The sequence below is a fragment of the Orycteropus afer genome, unplaced genomic scaffold (genome assembly GCF_000298275.1).
Source record: "Orycteropus afer afer isolate SDZICR_OR568_19922 unplaced genomic scaffold, OryAfe1.0 scaffold00138, whole genome shotgun sequence".
Lineage (NCBI taxonomy): Eukaryota > Metazoa > Chordata > Mammalia > Tubulidentata > Orycteropodidae > Orycteropus > Orycteropus afer.
In genome coordinates, this window is record NW_006921725.1 from 6266374 (window position 1) to 6285393 (window position 19020).

At 36.1% G+C, this 19020-nt stretch overlaps 1 protein-coding gene across 1 annotated transcript in view; it reads right to left on the bottom strand.

Moving 5' to 3' along the window:
* Window positions 1–19020, bottom strand: part of DIAPH3 (diaphanous related formin 3) — a 923535-nt gene that overhangs the window by 338350 nt on the left and 566165 nt on the right. The window contains exon 22 of the mRNA XM_042781617.1: window positions 7743–7872. Within this exon, the coding sequence (XP_042637551.1) occupies window positions 7743–7872 (130 nt within the window). The remainder of the gene's footprint in view (window positions 1–7742; window positions 7873–19020) is intronic.

Consider the following 19020-nt stretch of genomic DNA (forward strand, 5'->3'; position numbering starts at 1 on the left):
AGGCAGTATCACTACGGAAGTAGGATTGCCCAACCTTCCTTCTGAGGAGTGGCTGATGGGTTTGAACCGCCAGCCATCTGGTGAGCAGTCAAGTGCCTTAGCCACTATGCTACCAGAGCTCCCTAAAAGGTGTATAGTGAGCAGGAAAACCTTTTTCAACAGAAATCTTATGTCAAAGTTCAAGATATGAAATAAAAATAGAGAGTTCTGGGCTGAAGGAGAGAAGGACATATAGGAACTATTTTTTAAACTTCATTCCCTAGTGTAGCATGCTGAATTTATGAAAAGACACTGAGCTGTACACTTATGGTTTGTGTAGCTTTCGGTACATATTTTATGCATATTCTTTAATTTTTAAAAAAGTGAAAACACTTTTTTCATAAACTAATTCTACCAAATTCTTGCTGTTTTCAGAATTTCTAAAGCTTGCATAATTTTCAGGCAACACACAGTTGGGATTGCATCAAATAACTTCTGGATATGAATTAAAATTCTATAATAATATATTATTCACATAGACTAAGTCTTACCTATACCATTAAAGGCAGCATAGGCAGATGTGTGTCAAATGATACAATCACTGAAGAGTAACAGCAACAACAACTACATCAGCAGTAGAGAATAGCTATACAGTGCTTATTAGGTACTATTCTAGCTTTATAAAAATTTATGAATATTAACCTATTTAATTCTCACAACAAACCTAAGAACCTTACTACTAATACCCTCATTTCATAGATAAGAAAACTGAGGCCCAGAGAGTATGAGTAAGTCACTCAAGGTCATACCTCTAGCAAGAGGCAGAGCTGGGGTTTGAACCTTGATTGTCTAGCTTCAGAATCTGGGATCATAACCACAGTCTCTCCCATAATGCAATGCTTCTATCATTTAATTAGGATCACATTTGCATTTTTCCCACTAATATCTTTTATTGGAGATATTGCCGTTATCACTACCTGTCAGTAAAAAAATTCCTGAAATTCAGAGCTATACATATATTTTAACTGGTTCAGTATTTTTATGTAATGACATACCCTAAAACCCATTACCATAGAGTCTATTCCAATTCACAGCAACATTTTAGGACAGAGTAGAACTGCCCCATAGGATTTCCAAGTCTGTAAATCTTTGTAGGAGGAGATTGCCTCATCTTTCTCCCATGGAGCAGCTGGTGGGTTCAAAATGCCAGCCTTTTGGTTAGCAGCTGAATGCCTTAACCATTGTGTTCTAGACCTCCCATTATAATTACATAAGAAAGGAATATTTCACAAACTCATCAATAATCATCCTTAAACATCAAATCATTCTACAAACCAGTGATAAATGCTTTCCATAGGTACTTATAATTTCACTTAACATTTCATAATACTCAAAGGCAATGGTACTACCTCCAGGCAATTATGGGAGTAACAGGACAAGAACTACCAAATCAAGTTTTGCAAGCTGCATAAATACAATGTGATTTCTAGAAAGCAGTTAAAATTACTATCTTCAGTCTATGATCATCTCTATGCTTCTTTTTCAATGTAGTAGGCTACATGTCAACTTTGGCAGCAACAAGATTCAGCAGATTGCCATAAACATGTTTGTACCATCTCCTGTTTACTTTCTATGTAATATACACACATTTGTATCATTAAACTATCCTTCAGAATGCTCATGCTAGAAGTTATTTTTTTCTAAAAACAAATATACTTTGTTTGTAATTTCCCACTTCATGCTATCAAACAGAAGTACAGTAAATCCTGTTTCATAAGCAGGAACCTAAGAGAGCTCCAAGACCTTGGTCATCACTGGTAATACTGTGCTGTTACTGATGTTAGCTATGGTTCATAGGTGACACTGATAGAACTGCTTGAGTAGCTATTTCAAATCTGTATCTGGCCAAAAACCTATAAACACTGTAAACTGTTTGTTTCTCCAAAAGATTAATGCTGTACTGATTCCACGTTCAGTCTGCTAACCTCCAAAAAGATATAGAGGTGTTCCTGATGTGGTTTCCTTCTTCATCACCATCTATCAGCCCAAACACAGCAGACTCAGAAAAAGTTTCTGGCTTAGTATCTCAAAATTAGCAATCTTCAGCTGCAAGTGATTCCTCCAAGTCCAGTGTTCTTCAATGTTAGTCTACAGCATCCTTAATCCTTTTCATGAATTTGGACATTCTCTTTCTATTCTGCTATGCTGGTTTTCCAAAATAGTTTACATTGGGGCTACAAAAGGATTCCCTTCAAAACCTCATACCAATTGGCCAATATAGACTTCTGATATCAACTATATGTAAGTAATCCCAGACATGAACTGGCAGGATTTATAAAATGCTGTTCTCATCAGACAACCTGGATCTTAGGGTCCCTTAGCAATACGCTGTACTTGTAGTGAATTTTTCATAAATCTTGTAATAACCTTGTGAACAGTCCAGTTATACTACATAATATCTTTTCTTGTGTTATAAGTGCGAATTTGCTGAATGTAAAATTTTACATATACTATCATTGCAGTAAGTATATGAAAACTTATAAGTGAGTAATATTTCTAAAATAAATATAACGTTTGTTACATCTGGCTTACAGTAATGTTAAAATTATTTTGCTGTTCCTCTTTTGATGACTACAGAGAGTCAAATTAGATCATTGAGATATGCCTACATAACAGTTATAGGCTAGCTTTCCTGGCATAGTTCATTACTTTACCATCTATCTATAGAACCAGTGTTGTGCACTAAGTGACAATGAATGATTTCAGTATTTCTGTGGGATAATTAAAAAAAAAGGTAAAATCATTTCTCCACAGTTTTTTCATGGAAAAGTGTCAATAGATAATCTAAAGTTTTTATCAGCTATTTAAATTAGAACTATTATAGCTGCAAAAATAAGTGCTTTTTGTAAAGAAATATACACAGGAATATGATAAATAAGAGAAAAAGATAAAACGGGGCAAAAACTTAGTATATAATACAGCATAAATAAATGCCTTCTGAGATGAAATCTGTTGTTGTTGCTGTTGTTTTGCCGTCGAGTCGGACCCGACTCATATGCGACCCCTCCTTGGGTTTCCGAGGCAGTATCACTATGGAAGTAGATTGCCCCATCTTCTTTCCGATGAGTGGCTGGTGGATTTGAACCGCCAGCCTTCTGGTTAGCAGTCAAGTGCCGTAGCCACTATGCTACCAGAGCTCCCAAAGATGAAATCTAGGAGATACCATAAATATAGCCCTGAAATTAAATATGGGTGGTCTCAAATATATTTATTTAGAATGCATTAATATTTTCCTATACATGTACTAATTTCTGTGTCATGTCTATTCAAAAAAGGAACTGAAACATACTTATAATTATTTAAGATTATGTGTAATTCATGGTTTGTAATAGAACCTTTGATATTCCTAGATAGATTACTAGTGAATATCCCAAACAGCAGGTCCACAGACTTTTTCTTCAGCTGATCTGATAGAGTGAAAAATCATTCAGAATAGACTACACTATTCTAAGACCAAAGAACTATAAGCAAACAAAATAATGCCTTAAGTTAGAACACAGTTTTGTATACTCTTCATTAACTATTCAATTAAAGTAATATTCTACATGGTTATCTTCTACAACTATATTTTTAAATTTAATTTTACTGTGTCATTTATTAAATGCCCCCCAACAATATTTCCTGTCAATTTAGCTCATCATATCAGTAGAAACGTGCACTGACATACATTTTCATAAAACTTAAGTATCCTACAACTGATTTGAAAGACCCAATGATTTATATATCTCCCACATACATCTACCACAAATAAGTAAGTGCCAACCTACAGCCTCCATGATATAATAGTTCCAACTAACACAATGGTAGCAATGTTGTTAACTCGGATGTATAATAAAGGTTTTTATATGTTTTTAATTCATGTTTAAAATATAAAATGCAAATGACTTAATAACTAACACTGAACAATCAAAGATGTATCAAACCAAACCAAACACACAGCCGTCGAGTCAGATCTGACTCATAGCGACCCCTGTTTGGGTTTCCGAGGTGGTATCACTATGGAAGTAGATTGCCCAACCTTCCTTCCGAGGAGTGGCTGGTGGGTTTGAACCACCAGCCTTCTGGCTAGCAGTCAAGTGCCTTAGGCACTACGCCAGCAGAGCTCCTAAAGAGGTATCAAGCTCACTAATAATTTTTAATTGGTATTTTGGAAGGCCATGAGGAGATTAGTGGGAGCCTTTGAAAACACTGTCTGCTTGTTACAGCAGATGAATTTGAAAATTTCAAACACTATGCATTTCCAGGTGGCAGCCACCTGGAAATTAAGTGTTCTAAGAGCTCACAGTAGGTGAATAAAAGACAAACATTTGGTGTTTAGTAAGGCATTTATCATAAAAGATTAGAAAGGCATGAGGAACTGTAAACCAAAAGATGTATTTGAGCAGATAACTATTTGGGTTACACCAAAGAACTAAAAGCATACAAAGAAAGTCTTAAGAGCAGAAAGAGATCTGTAAGATGGATGAAACAAATCAAATATAAGATATCAAAGAATGCTCCTGAAAGCTAAAAATGTGGAGACTAAGAAAAGTGACAAAAATTAGAAATGGGCAATCATTGCATCTACTCAGTGCATTTTGTAACACTGAATATTGCCCTTTCTCTAAAAGTTAATTCCAATTCCACGAGGCCAAGGAACATTGCCCAGTCTAGATAGCAGTTCTTAAATCACAGTCTAAGGATTTTCTAGAAAAAACTATGAATTTATCACCAAGGAAAGAGACGAATACACAGGAATGTAGGTGAGGTTCCCAATAAGCACCAGAACAAAGCATCAAAAGCAAAGTGACATTTACTTAAGTTACTTGACAGAACAAGACAATATTCAAGGCCATAGCTGTCACTTCCTGCAGATTTAACATAGAACACACCACACAGCTCTACGTTGTGGTGCTGAAAACAGACATGATGAATGACAGAAAGGAAATTAGAACAAAAGAATAAGAAGGCTTTTCTCAAATCGATAAAGTTGGGAGGTAGGACTCAAAATCCCCATTTGGGGGCATCTTACAATCCTGATACCTATTATAGATGCACTTGGAGAGGGCAAGAAAGCTGTTGGACATACAAATGTGAGCTTAGAAATCAAGTATGGGATATGAATTTATAAGTCATTAGCATAATGATGATATACATACCCTTTGGGAATTGAAATCACTCAAAGAGAAGCTACACAGAAGAGAAAAGAGAGAAGAGTTCAATATCTGTAACAACAAGGACCGTTAGAAGCTAGATACAGGAAGGAGAACAGATAAAGTCTATTGAGAGCGAGAGGAAGGAGCCAGTTGAGACAAAAGCTATCTGTGTGAAGGAGTTAAAGACTGTGTTGCATTAAAACACATAACTATACTTTGGATTAGCAATAAGACAAAGGCTTAGTTTCTGACACAGAGGAAGGACTCCAAAAATGTTTGTTAAATGAGTGAGTGACTAAATGAGTTAGAGATTAGACTAGCATGGCATTTCTAGAGTTGAGACTATCTAGGGAATGATGGAAATACATGAGAGTTCTGATCATCTTAAAAAAGACAGGGCTAAGGAAGGTGACAATATAAACTTACCTTGGTTTTTGTTATAGAAAAAAACATGCTTATATTTTCTACCTATTAATAAAATACCATTCCAATTTAATAACGAAATAGGTTTTTGCGAGGTAATCAATAAAACATCATAAATTAGAATCAATTAATTTCAATGATTTAGAGGAGAAAATGTATTCACCCTGTAGAGTCTATAAAAAAATTACAAAGTTATTGTATTTAATAATGACCCCAAATATTTTAACTGAAATACAACAGAAAAGCAGTAAGCCATTATCTCTTACAAAAAGAAGAAGCCCTAATGAAGTAGATTTTTGAAAACTGTCATACAGGTAAAGCTCATTAGTTGCAATGAAAGTTCTTCCTGCTGATCTAGGGGTATCTAATGACCAGTATTTGTTATGTCTCAAAAACAAAGGCAACTTGTTTTTAATTCATGTGATAGCTCACTAAAGAGATTCCAAATCTGGAAACTTTTAAAGGATAATATATAAGAATATGAAAATTCTCCAAAGCAAACAGACTTATTTCACTCAAAACATTATATTTATTCCTCTAAAATCTCAGTCATTAATAGGGCAATATAATAATAAAAAGATATTATGCTCAACAATTACCTACACATTTTAAAAAAAGAAAAACCTCGGTGATGGCTTTTCTGTTTCAGATATTAAATTGTCTGCTCCCTGTAAAACACATTAATAGTTATCTGCTTACCCACACACAATGCATGCCTCTGCTAAAACAGAGGAAAACATAATACCCCCAAGGCCCGAGAATGTGACATAGAAAAACCAACAAAAAAAGAAAACAGAACAATCTTACTGCCAAATTAAAACTCTACAAGCCCTTATGAAGGTTAAATATTTTAAGATAGCAAAATATTACAGCATTGATAGAGAAGTTTAATTATAATTAAATGCTATTTTCAAAATTTCATTAACACCAAAGATTGCTTAGTAAATAATTCAACAATAAAAAAATACATCGGAAAGAGAAGTATGCTCCAGCTTGTGACTCACTCTTTCAACCAGTATAGAAGATGGTGAACTGGTCAGAAAGGAAACTGTCATTATCAAAAAATGCTTGCCCTGATTTAATTCTTGTCAAAGAACTAGTGTTGATATAAGCTGTTAACTACTCAATCATCTTTCCCCTAGGAAAAGAATTCTGTGTATTTCAAGGTACTTTGCTACTGTGTTCCATTACTTAGCAAGCTTAAGGCCCATTAGAATAACCACTTCCAATTCTTTTTTATGCTGTTTGCTCAAATATTCCAAAATTTCAGAAATCTCACTTTAGGAAAGTCAGTTCCCTGAGTTAATGAGTCAATTAGTTAAAAGTGATTTTTGAGTGTCATTGAGTAATTTTTAATATTTTTCCCCCACATACAGCTTTATGTATTTTTGCCCTAAGTGGTTTAATATTTTTCCTTCTTAAATTGCATTAAAGCACTTATAACTATGTATTAGTCATTTTCTTCCTAAAAGAGAACTTTTAAAGTAGTGAAGGGTAAAGTAAGAGATTTAGTATCATGAGAACATTAGGATATGGTACTAAAAAGTAAATTTACAAGGTTATATTTGATCTTAAAATTCTAGACAAAATATTTCCAACTTTTTACACCAAGCTGTATGGAATACACATTTCAAAGAAACATACATCTCAGGATAAACCTCCAAAAGCAATTTACCCACTCACTCCCCTCTGCAGATAAAATATTCTAATCTCCATTTTATAGAAATTGAAACAATTAAAAAGGGGCCAAGAACAATTAAAAGTGATTTTTTTTGTTTTTCTTAATTTAAGGAGAAATATTGTTATTATATGGAGGGAAAAAAAAAAAATGTCTCTTTTAAGTTGATGAATGAAAGCGCGGCCCTGGCAGGTATTCATAAGGTTTAAATGGCAAAATAATATATTGTTGAATATAGGGCTTCATTATCTAACCAAACACATAGCTCCAATAATGAGAACTCCTAAAATAAATATACTGAAATAGTCTCTTTATTTTTAAAATTGGTTAAACAGTATAAAAATAATAAATATTATTGAAATAATAAATAACTTTGTATAAGTCTATAAAGTGAAAAGAACTACTTTCTATTTTAGGTACTAACTAAAGAACCAGAGTAATTAAACATTGTCCATAAATTCACAAACCTTTACCAGCTTTGTCTAAATGTTCCAAATCGTCAATAAAATTCAGGATATCTGGGTACTTTTCCTCACATATTTCTGCCAGAAAATGAAGTAGTGTTGTTTTCTGATCTGCTGATTTCATGTCCTTTAGCTAAACAAAAAGAGAGAGAAAAACACAGAATAAAATTCAACAATATTTTGATAACTGGCCTAATTACAGAGAGTTAATACAGTATTTTGTAGAGAGGACGTGAATCGTAATATTAGTTAATTACATTTAGAAAAATAAATATTTAAGTACTTGAAAAGCTACAGTTACTATATTGCTATTTGGTCAAAATCATTAATATTTGTTATAAAGAAGAAATCAGTTCAATCTAGTACACAATGGTATATATATAAATGCCTAGGAAAAGGGAATAACGTGAAAGTCTGTACAGTAGTAGTACTCCTGAGTTTCCATTGATGTATTCTAGTAGTATCTAGCATACAGTTACTGTAAGAGTTAATAATATAACAACAAATAACACAGAAGCTGTTTAGTGATGGAAACAGAAAAGAAAATGTACATTTACCCATGCATGACAAACATTGTTGTTGTGTGTCATCAAGTTGATTCTGACTCATGTGACAGAGTAAAAATGCCCCATAGGTTTTCCTAGACTGAATGTTTTTGGGAGCAAACTGCCAAGTCTTGTCTCCCCCAAAGCAGCCTGGTGGGTTTGAACTGCTGACCTTCCTGTTAACAGTCAAGAATTCTTCTTCAGTGTGACAAATACTCAAAAATTCATTGCTGTCGAGTCAGATCCGACTCATAGTGACCCCTCCTTTGGTTTCTGAGGCAGTATCACCAAGGAAGTAGATTGCCCAACCTACCTTCCGAGGAGTGGCTGGTGGATTTGAACCACTAGCCTTCTGGTTAGCAGTCAAGTGCCTTAGGCACTATGCTACCAGAGTTCCCATAACAGAAGCAGGCAGAGTAATTTAAAAAGCTGTGGCAAAAATCCAGGCAGGGAAATGAGGCACCCTGAACTGAAGCTGTGTCCAGGAATGGATAACAGAACAGAGTGAGCCTAGAAGCCCAGGTGATGTCATTAATTGAGACAGGATAGATAAAATGAAGAACAGATTTGAATAGGACAAGCAAAGGAGACAACTATTGCAGCTTTGAACAGTTGCGTTTGGACATCAAATAGAAATGTCCCGATGGTATGTCAATTCATACAGGTATACAGCAATGTTTCTGAACATTTTTTTAAATTAATCATTATTATCCCTTTCCCTCTAAAGGTCCTTGGTTGGTACAAATGGTTTATACTCAACTACAGGTGGTGTAGTGCCTAAGGCACTTGACTACTAACCAGAAGGCTGGCAGATTAAACCCACCAGGCACTCCTCAGAAGGAAGGTTGGGCAACCCACTTCCGTAGTGATACCACCTCAGAAACCCAAGGAGAGGTCGATATGAGTCAGATCTGACTCAATGGCAGTGAGTTTGGTTTTGGTTTTAGCCTAACGGTTGGTGGTTTAAAACTACCAGTAGTGCCAAGGAAGAAAGGTTTGGAGATAATCTTCCATAAAGATTACAGCCACGAAAACCCCATGGAGAAGTTTTACTCTGTAACATGAATCGGAATGGACTCCACAGCAATGGATTCACCACCACTTTTATAGACATCTTTTTCCTAATTGACTCCTCCATACAATTTCAAAACCACAGACAGACTATATATACGATCATGTACTGTACTATTTCTGTGTTTTATATATAAAAAGTGTAGGATATTATCACCTCCATGAACCAATTTTCAGTTCATCAGAGGTGGTATTTTTCTTGCTGAAATGCATCATATAGAACTTAGAGGAGTGTATTAGTCTACAAGCATCAGTTTGTGAGCTACTAGAACCCAAAGCTAATAAAGTTGATTAAATGAACCAAAACAAATTTGTGTAATGAAGGGAAGGAGGACAGAGGCTTGAGGAGAAGATCAGAGTGGAACAATCCTAATCTGGAATAGTCAGGAAAAATGCTACCACAAGGGAGAAGTGATTAAGCTAAAATGTAAGTGAAAAATAGAAATGAACTTGAGATTTGTTTCTTGAGGGGGAGAAAGGATTTGAAGGAATGTGGATAGAGAGCACATATACACTCTGGTAGTGTTCCCTACAGTTGACTAATCATGCAGAACAGATAAGTACTACAACAATCACAACAAAAAAAATCACTATTTCATACCTGAGTTTAATTTAGAGCTGGAAATTCTTGGCATACCTAATTGAACAGAGTCCTTTTTTCTCACTTCCTTTCCAACATTTTCTTATTTTAAAACAGGATCCTTTATCGATATTGCCACATGCAAAAATTTTCAAAATTTGTATCACTAAATATCATATCACTATCAGAAATATACTGAGTAATAGTTAATATAAGATAGTGGCAGAATGAAAGATTCAGTGCCAGTGTCATCACACATTTAACACGTCTATTCATTGATGCAAAAAAAAAAAAAAAAAAAAAATCCAGATCCCTGGAAACACTGAGCTACCTTCCCAGACAGTTGACTTTTACATGATCATTTATGTAATAGGTTCAAATGCTATGCTGATCTTCTGAACACACAAACCTAAGACTGGTTCCTGGCACTTTTAAAACTGTTGGAATTTGACACAGAGAGGTGCATGGCAGGTACAGATAACAATGCAGCACATACAGTACTGCATTGTCAGTGAAAGCAAATATGGATATATGGGTGGACAGACGGGTGAACAGGCTGAACTATTACATATGTCTATGCCGGGGGGAGTGTACCCAAGACCATGTTCTGGGTTGGCAATGTTTCTACAAGTGTATTGGTATATTCTGTAAGAATTCCCAGGTATACAGTAGACCTGACAAGGCACAAGGTTGTAGTCACTTCTTGGCCATAGCCAGCTACCCAGAGGGGGCAAGTAGTTGGACCTGTGGGCTGGGGACCATAGTTGCAGGGGATAGCAAGCTCAATTGGCATAACGTACTACACAAAACATTGTTCTACATCCTACTTTGGTGAGTAGCAACTGGGATCTTAAAAGCTTGCAAGCAGTCATCGAGATGCAACAATGGGTCTCTCCTCGTCCAGAGCAAAGAAGAATGTAAAAAATCAAAGATTCATGGAAACAGTCCAAGAGACTGGTACACCATGCAATCCTCAGCCTATATGACTATGAGACCAGAAGAACTAGATGGTGCCCGGCTACCACTCTCAACCACTCACAGGGGGATCTATGTAGAAGATCCTGGATAGAGTAGGAGAACAATGTGGAACAAAACTCAAAATCAAAAAAAAAAAAAAAAAAAGGGACTCATCTTATAGAGACTGATGGAACTACTGAAACTATGGCCCCTAGCTGCCCTTCAGGTCTGCAACTGAACCCACTCCTGTGGTTTCCAGCCAAACAAAAACAGGCATATGAGGTGAACACTTATATTAGGTAGCTACACTCCTTGGCAAGAACAATCATGGGAGAATAGAACGGCTGTGTATGCACAGGGAGACAGCTCAGGGGGCAGAAATGCATAGAGGGAAGAGGAACCATGGGGAGGAAGTGGGAGGGGAGCTGTTGCATTGTGGTAAATTATAGTAAATGTCATGAGACAAAGTGTATGTGAGCTACTGTATGGAAAGTAAATTTGCTCTGTAAACTTTCACCCAAATCACAATAAAATAGACAAATATTTTTAAAAAACTGTCTGAATTTGTATAGTCCATTGTTTGATGTCTTGTTTATATCTGAGTCGTGACGACCCCTCCTTGGGTTTCCAAGGTGTTATTTCTATGGAAGTAGATTGCCCAGTCTTCCTTCTGAGGAGTGACCGGTAGGTTTGAACTGCCAGCCTTGTGGTTAGTAGTCATATGCCTTAGGAACTACATCATCAGAGCTCCTTTATGGAGCATAGATTTCACAATATCCAGCTAAGTGTTTTGAAGAATGTGACTGAAAAAATTACTTAATTACTAGCTAGAATAATTCCATCAACATGTCTGGCTGTTCTGGTAATGCTAATTCCCTTAACTAGTCTTGGGAAGTTACTAGGCCTTAGTTTTCACATGGGTAAAATAAGAAAGTGACGTAACACAGAAAGGGATCTCTGAGTTCATTTCCAATTTTACAAGCAGTTAAGTATTCATTGTAATGGATGAAAATGTAATGGGACATCTTGGGTCAAAAGTTAAAGGTTCGAGTTCATACAGAGGTGCTTGGTAAGAAAAGCTTAGTGATTTAGTTCTGAAAAATCAGCCATTGAAAACTGTATGTAGCACAGTTCTATTCTGACACACACTGGGTTGCTGCAAATTGGAAGTGACTTGAATGACAACTAGTTAAGAGATAGTAGATACACTGACATCTAACAACAAAAAAAAGGGTGTGTGTGTGTGTGTATGGAGCTCTGGTAGCGTAGTGCCAAAGGCACTTGACTGCTAACCAGAAGGCTGGTGGTTCAAACCCACCAACCAGCCACTCCTGGGAAGGAAGATGGGGCAATCTACTTCTGTAGTGATAGTACCTCGAAAACCCAAGGAGGGGTCACTATGAGTCAGATCTGACTCGACAGCAGTGGGTTTTTGGGAGCTCTGGTGGCATAGTGCCTAAGGCATTTGACTGGTGGTTGAAACCCACCAGTCACTCCTGGGAAGGAAGGTTGGGCAATCTATTTCTGCAGTGATACTACCTCAGAAATACAATGAGGGGTCACTATGAGTCAGATCCAACTCGAAAGTAGTGAGTTTTTTTTTTTTTTTTTTAGATATTTCAGAAGAGACATTTAGGTCGACTTGTAAAGGAAAAGCCATGAATGTAAGAGGTATGAATAAACAAGATTTTTTTTTTTTTTTTTTAGATATAGATATGAATATAATGAGGAAATCTAGCTCTAATCTCAGTTCAGAAGTTATTTTTTACATGTTTAAGTCAGTTGAACCTCACTTTTTATAAAAAATCCTATGTTAAAACCTATTTGGAAAAGCTACATAACAACTCTATAGTAGTGTTCCATTGTAGTAGGAACAAGGAGCTCTGGTTGCGCAGTGCCTAAGGCATTTGACTGCTAACCAGAAGGATGGCGGTTCAAACCTACCAGCCACTCTGTGGAAAGAATGCAGGGCAATCTATTTCCATAAAGTAGATTCCACCTTGGAAACCTAATGGGGAACACTATGGGTAAGAATCTACTCAATGGCAGCGGGATTGGAGTTTGTTTTTTTTTTTTTTTTGGTTTGGGTAGTAGGAACAAAAGAAAGAGTAGCACTTTCACTAATATATTAGTTTTTTCTTCTATAGACAAAGATTTATCGTAAAAGCTATTTTCTATTTTTAAAATACTTTTCTTTTTAAAAGCAGAGTTCTTTTATTTTTCTACCTTTATAGTATTTGACAACTTGGGAAACACTGTCCATTCGCTGGACTCTTGGTCCCTGACTGTCACCAATCTATACCCTTACTTTTTACGTGCTGGATAAGGCATTTGTTTGCTGACCAGAACGTCTGTAGTTCAAACCCACCAGCCGCTCACAGAAGGAAGATGAGGCAATCTACTTCTGTAAAGATTTACCGCCACGGAAATCCAATAGGGGTTGCTATGAGTCATAATCCACTCGATGGTAGGACTGCCCATGTGAATTTAGATAAACAACCTGTAAGGAATGATGATTAAGACAAATACCATCTATCTCTATAATTTGTAAAACCTGAACAGTTTTCTAGTAATACATGTGATGTAACTAAGAAACCAGCAACTGCTAGGAATGTGCAGTGATGAAAACCTGTGGAGGATACTGGGGGGAAAGAGAGAGGGAGAAACTGAAGCAAATAGGCTGGGGAGACACTGTAAAAGTGTGCGTGGAGAATTAAATGCAGTCTCATTATATCAAGATAATCTCTGTAATATGAGAATAATCAAGTGGATCAACCTTGACCTGTATTCATAGTTAAAAAGAATTCAGAATTAGAACTCCTGAGCACAATATAGCTTATAGTATCTACCAGTTTAATAAATACTAAGTATGTAAGTCAAACAAAGAATTAAATTATTCAGAGATAATCATTCAGCTAAGCACTGATTTATGGAACAACAACAACAAAAAAAACCCACTGCTGTAGAGTCGGATCCAACTCATAGTGACCTCTCCCTGGGTTTCCGAGGCAGTATCACTACCGAAGTAGATTGCCCAACCTTCCTTCTGAGCAGTGGCTTGTGGGTTTGAACTGCCAGCCTTCTGGTTAGCAGTCAAATGCTGCGGTGTACTAAATTACCTGGTATGGCTTTTCTAGCCATAAGTTTTTGTAAACTCTGTGGTGGAATTTGTTGTGAGCAACTGAGGAGCTCCTGATTGTAAAAGTTATCCACCTGGGATATTTCTGTTGTGTGGCACAAAGCAATGTTCTTGGAAGTTTGCTCTCTCTCAGGTGCTTAGAATTCTGATGTTATGATTGGTTAGTTTGGCCCCTCTGCGAGGCTCAAAAGGAGGCCTCCTAGAGGCAGAAGAAGTCTCTCTGACTGCTGAGAAAGATGTGCTGCTGAGAGAAATGAGCTTCTGAGAAACACGCGCTGCTAAGAAAGAGACACCAAGAGACACATACTGCTGAGAAGGAGAATAAGAAAGACTGTTGGCTGAGAGACGGTGGGCTGAGAGAGACTGAGCGTACTTCCTGAACTTGAATTGTAGCCTGGTATTTCCCTAATAAACCCCGTAATCTGTGGGTTCTGTATGGCCACTGCAGCAAATTATCAAACCTAGCAGAGAAGTGGGGTGTGTTGCGGGAGGAACAGTTGGTGAAAAAGGGCTGGAAGGAGGCAGCATGTGTGGCCTCGCAGGAATAGGCCTTGGGCTACTGATGGTGATTCTGTCTTCTTCTTGTAAGGTTAGAGGAGGTCAGAAGATGTGGCCACCCTGCCCCTTTAGCAAATGCCTTAGGCACTACGCCACCAGAGCTCCCACTGATTCATGGAGAGGGATGCAATTGTGGGCTGGATTTTCAAAAACATCAACTGATTAGCAAGCAGTATATTGATATCCCAAAAGTAAATTGATTGCCATTGAGTAGATTCTGACTCATGGTGACCCGATAGGACAGAGGAGAACTGCCCCGTAGGCTTTACAAGGCTATAAATATTTATGGACGCACAGTGATTCATTGTTCTCCAGCAGAGTGGCTGGTGGTTTCAAACCACCAAACTTTTGGTTAGAAGTTATATGCTTTAACAAATGTGGCACCAGAGCTCCTTAGCACATTGATAACAGGCTAATAATAAAATTAGTACTCACTGAATAGTAAATGGAAGCACAATTCTCCCATCCTTCTAAAATCTGTATTTAATGATCATAAGCATAAAATATCACTCAAAGTTTCAAACAAATTTGCCAGGGTTTTCTTCTTGCCTCATTTATTCTGTCTGATCACTATCTCCTTTCTCCCAAGCACTTTTTTATTTTTTAAAGCAAGCCTTCAAAAAGCATGATAAGCTGTATTTATCAAGTATCTTTACCCATTTGTTCAGTATTTTTTTGATCTTTCTATGAATAACATTAGCAACCAAAAGGGCACATTTTATTTTTACAAATAAAGGATAAGAAACATTTGGGAGATAGTGTGAATTTTGTCATAGAGGAAGAACAACTTAAGCATATTTTGTGATGTTAACTCTTGGAAAGAAAATGAAGCTACATGATTAGTTTTAAAAATCTGTTCAGGTTAAGAAATATACTTTATTTAAATTTCAAAAGACATTTCTTGACAGGATTCTTTTTGTATTATTGTCAAGGGATTTATCCTGCTGATGAGTAATCATCACTGTTAAATAGAATTTCTTATTCATGTATTGTTTCTTTAAGGTACATTTAATGTGCAGTAGATGTCAAATAAACAAAAAGATGGATGGAGTTTCTCCAACCACTCTGTTCTTTCCAGACCAAATAATGTTAAAAGCAGATCCTGTAATAAATCACAGCCTAGTTGTCAGTCTGGAGAACTCCTTTGTAGCTACAATGCAAGACTTTGGAAAACATTTAAGGTATCCGCACATATTGAGCAGCACTTAAAGAATATTCCTTTGGTTTAGTCAAGGAAGAAAATTTCAAAAATAATAACTAAATAACTTCTTGGTGGTATTTAGAAACCAAAGAAATCTACCCCCCCACTCTCTGAATAATACAAACTTACATCTTAATAATATTATAAAATAAGTAACTCTTTTCTCCATTAAGTTTCTAGAATCTAAAGATGGATCACATAGCAATGAGGCTTTCGTTATTGCAGACACTTGTGAGCACCAAAAAGCCAATAGAATTCTGAGAATCCTGTAATGGCCTCATGAACATTTTAGAAAACCCCAACTTGTGAATAATATTAATGCTGAAGATGATAACAGCAGCTCTCATTTGTTTGGTATTTACTAAGAGGCAGTGGCTGGCCAAGTAATACAATACACGTGAAGTGCTCAAATCATGCAAGATCCCTATGAGGGAGGAATGATTACTATACTGTTTTTAAGAGAACAAAACACAGATTTTAAGAGACCATGGGGCTTGCCCAAGACCATATAACTACTAAAGAGGTAAAATCAGATTTAAACCCAGGGCTTGTGAACCCAAATCTCTTAACCATTACACAATATAATTTCTTTACAAAAGTCTTTATTTAGTCTACTTTACTAGTCTTACCTGAATGAAACAAAATTCTCAGAAATAGTGAATAAAATGGTAGTAAAAACAAGAAAAGAACATAAACACAATACAAATTATTAAAGCCCCATAATCTGCTAATTGTACTCTGGGAAGCCTCCAAAAACAGACACTGTCTACCCTGAGGTCATTTCTAGTTTGAGGGCATGCTATTTTATCTATAAAAGAAATAAAATGCCATCTGAAGCATACCACTCAAACAGTAAGTCTTACTATATTTCTAATCAAGATTACTGTGGATAAAATATTATACCGTTAAGATCTGAGGGGGGGGAAAAATCTGTAATGTTTAACCTTTAACAGATTTATTCAAATGTATCTATTAACACCAGAACCTACCTAAATCTTTTGCAAAATGAAGTGGATTGTGCATGTGTGAAATAACATCTAAAAATAAATTAAAGGTATCCACGTGAATATGTATGTAATGTGTACATACTGTGAGACTACCTCCTATTTGATCAGGAAGCTCAAAGAGCCAATGTGCAACTACAAATTCACTAGTGTAACCAACTGTCATTATAGAATACCCACTGCCATCAAATCGCAAAAGTAGACTGTCTCATTGTTCTCCCACAGAGCAGCTGGTGGGCTCGAACCACCAACCCTTAGGTTAGTCGCCAAATATTTTACCATAGCGCGACCAGAATTCCTTTCCATTATAGAACAGATACTGCTTTTCTGATATATAAATATGGTAAAAAATCATCACTGTGTCAAGTAAATCTTTCAAAAATAATCAAGTACTAATATGACTGGTAATAAAAATACTGAGGATCAATAACACAAGATGTTTGGCATTACGTTTGCCAACCATTAATAATCAGGGAGTTGGAAACATTAAGCAAGAAAATGCTTTAAACAACTTGGACTTTTATAATTGTAATGGACTAGTTTATACCATTATCTCCACAATCATACTTTCAATTTTATTTCTAACATACTTCTCTTGGGTTTTAGTGAGCATAGCAACTGCTATATGAAAAATGTTTTTGCATTTTAGTAAAATTTTAGTTTGTTGCATTGTCTATTGTATTGTTCAATGTTCTGTTTATTTATACTGCCACCTTGTTCCACAAAAATTTGGAACAGCACACTGTTCTTTATAAAAAGGACTATTTATCAATTCCTTTTAATATTTGGAGATTAGGAAACATTACAACAGACAAATGGGAAAAGAACAAGAATAAATAATTCATCAAGGACAAAATACAATTAGAATACAAATATATAGAAAGATGCTAAGGACTTTGGTGATCAAAGATATAAAAAATACAAGAAAATATTTCACTATATGTTCTATATCAGCTCCCTCCCACAAACAAAACCCATTAACCAAGAACACCTAATCATGGCAAGGTTCCAGTAAAAACTGTTGTTTTTATCCACTGCTGACAGTATATGTAAATCAGTTAAACCTTCCAGGAAAATAATTTAGTGATATGTGTCAAATATTCTTATTTTGTTATGGTTTCAGAAAACTCAATGGAATACAATGCTGTTGAACCAAAGCTATTTAAGTAAAGTGTTATTTCAATGCATTGAGTTGTTAAGAAATAAGAATAAGAAATTTTGAAGTGCGTGCTTAATTAAAAAAAAAATGGAGTAAATGCTAACAAAGTGGAAATGCTTAATCTTTAATATAAATGAATCAAACATATTAATTGTAGCTCTGGTAGCATAGTGCCTAAGGCACTTGACTGCTAACCAGAAAGCTGGAGGTTCAAATCCACCAGCCATTCCTTGGAAGGAAGATGGGGCAATCTACTTCCGTAGTGATACTGCCTCGGAAACCCAAGGAGGGGTCGCTATGAGTCAAGTCAAGTCAATGGCAGTGAATTTGGTTTGGGCTTTGCTTCCAGTAGGTGTGGTTTGGGCTTGGCTTCTGTGAAGATTGACAGCCTTGGAAACCCAAGGAGGGGTCTCTATGAGTCAGGTCTGACTCCTTGGCACAAACAACAACAACAGCTGTTTTCTGTTTTTTAATTAAGGGGGGCATAAACAAAACAAGAGCTTCTGAACTTTACAATAAAGGGACTTAACAAAAACTCATATCTAATATATCGTGTTATTTTTCAGAATTTGTCGTTGTGGTACAGATAGTTTTATTCTACATTTTATTCTACACGGTTCAAAGATACGTATGCATCATGATTATCATATCACCCTCCAAAAGACAAATGTTCATAAATACTACTGGCAAAGCACATGGATAATAACGCACATATTTTAGACTGATGAAGGTGAGGCAAATAGTAAGTATCCTAGAGTATCAGGGGTATTTTGTTTAATTTTTCATCTTTCAATTATAAAACTTACAAAAACAGAAGAGAGGACTAAATGACATGATTGTAGGTAAGATTCAACTCGGGTACTCGCCTCTGATGTGTAGGAACTGTCTAAGGAGTGTGTTAAGAAGGATTCTGAGGCTGGGAGTCTGGGTAGGAAAGGAACTTTGCCAGAACAGCAAGCTAGTTACAAGTGACAGGGGAAGATGACAGCATACAAGCAATGTATTTACAATTCCTGAGCAAAGCTTCTCGTTTATAATTCTATTAAGAGAAAACTTCTAGATTTTTA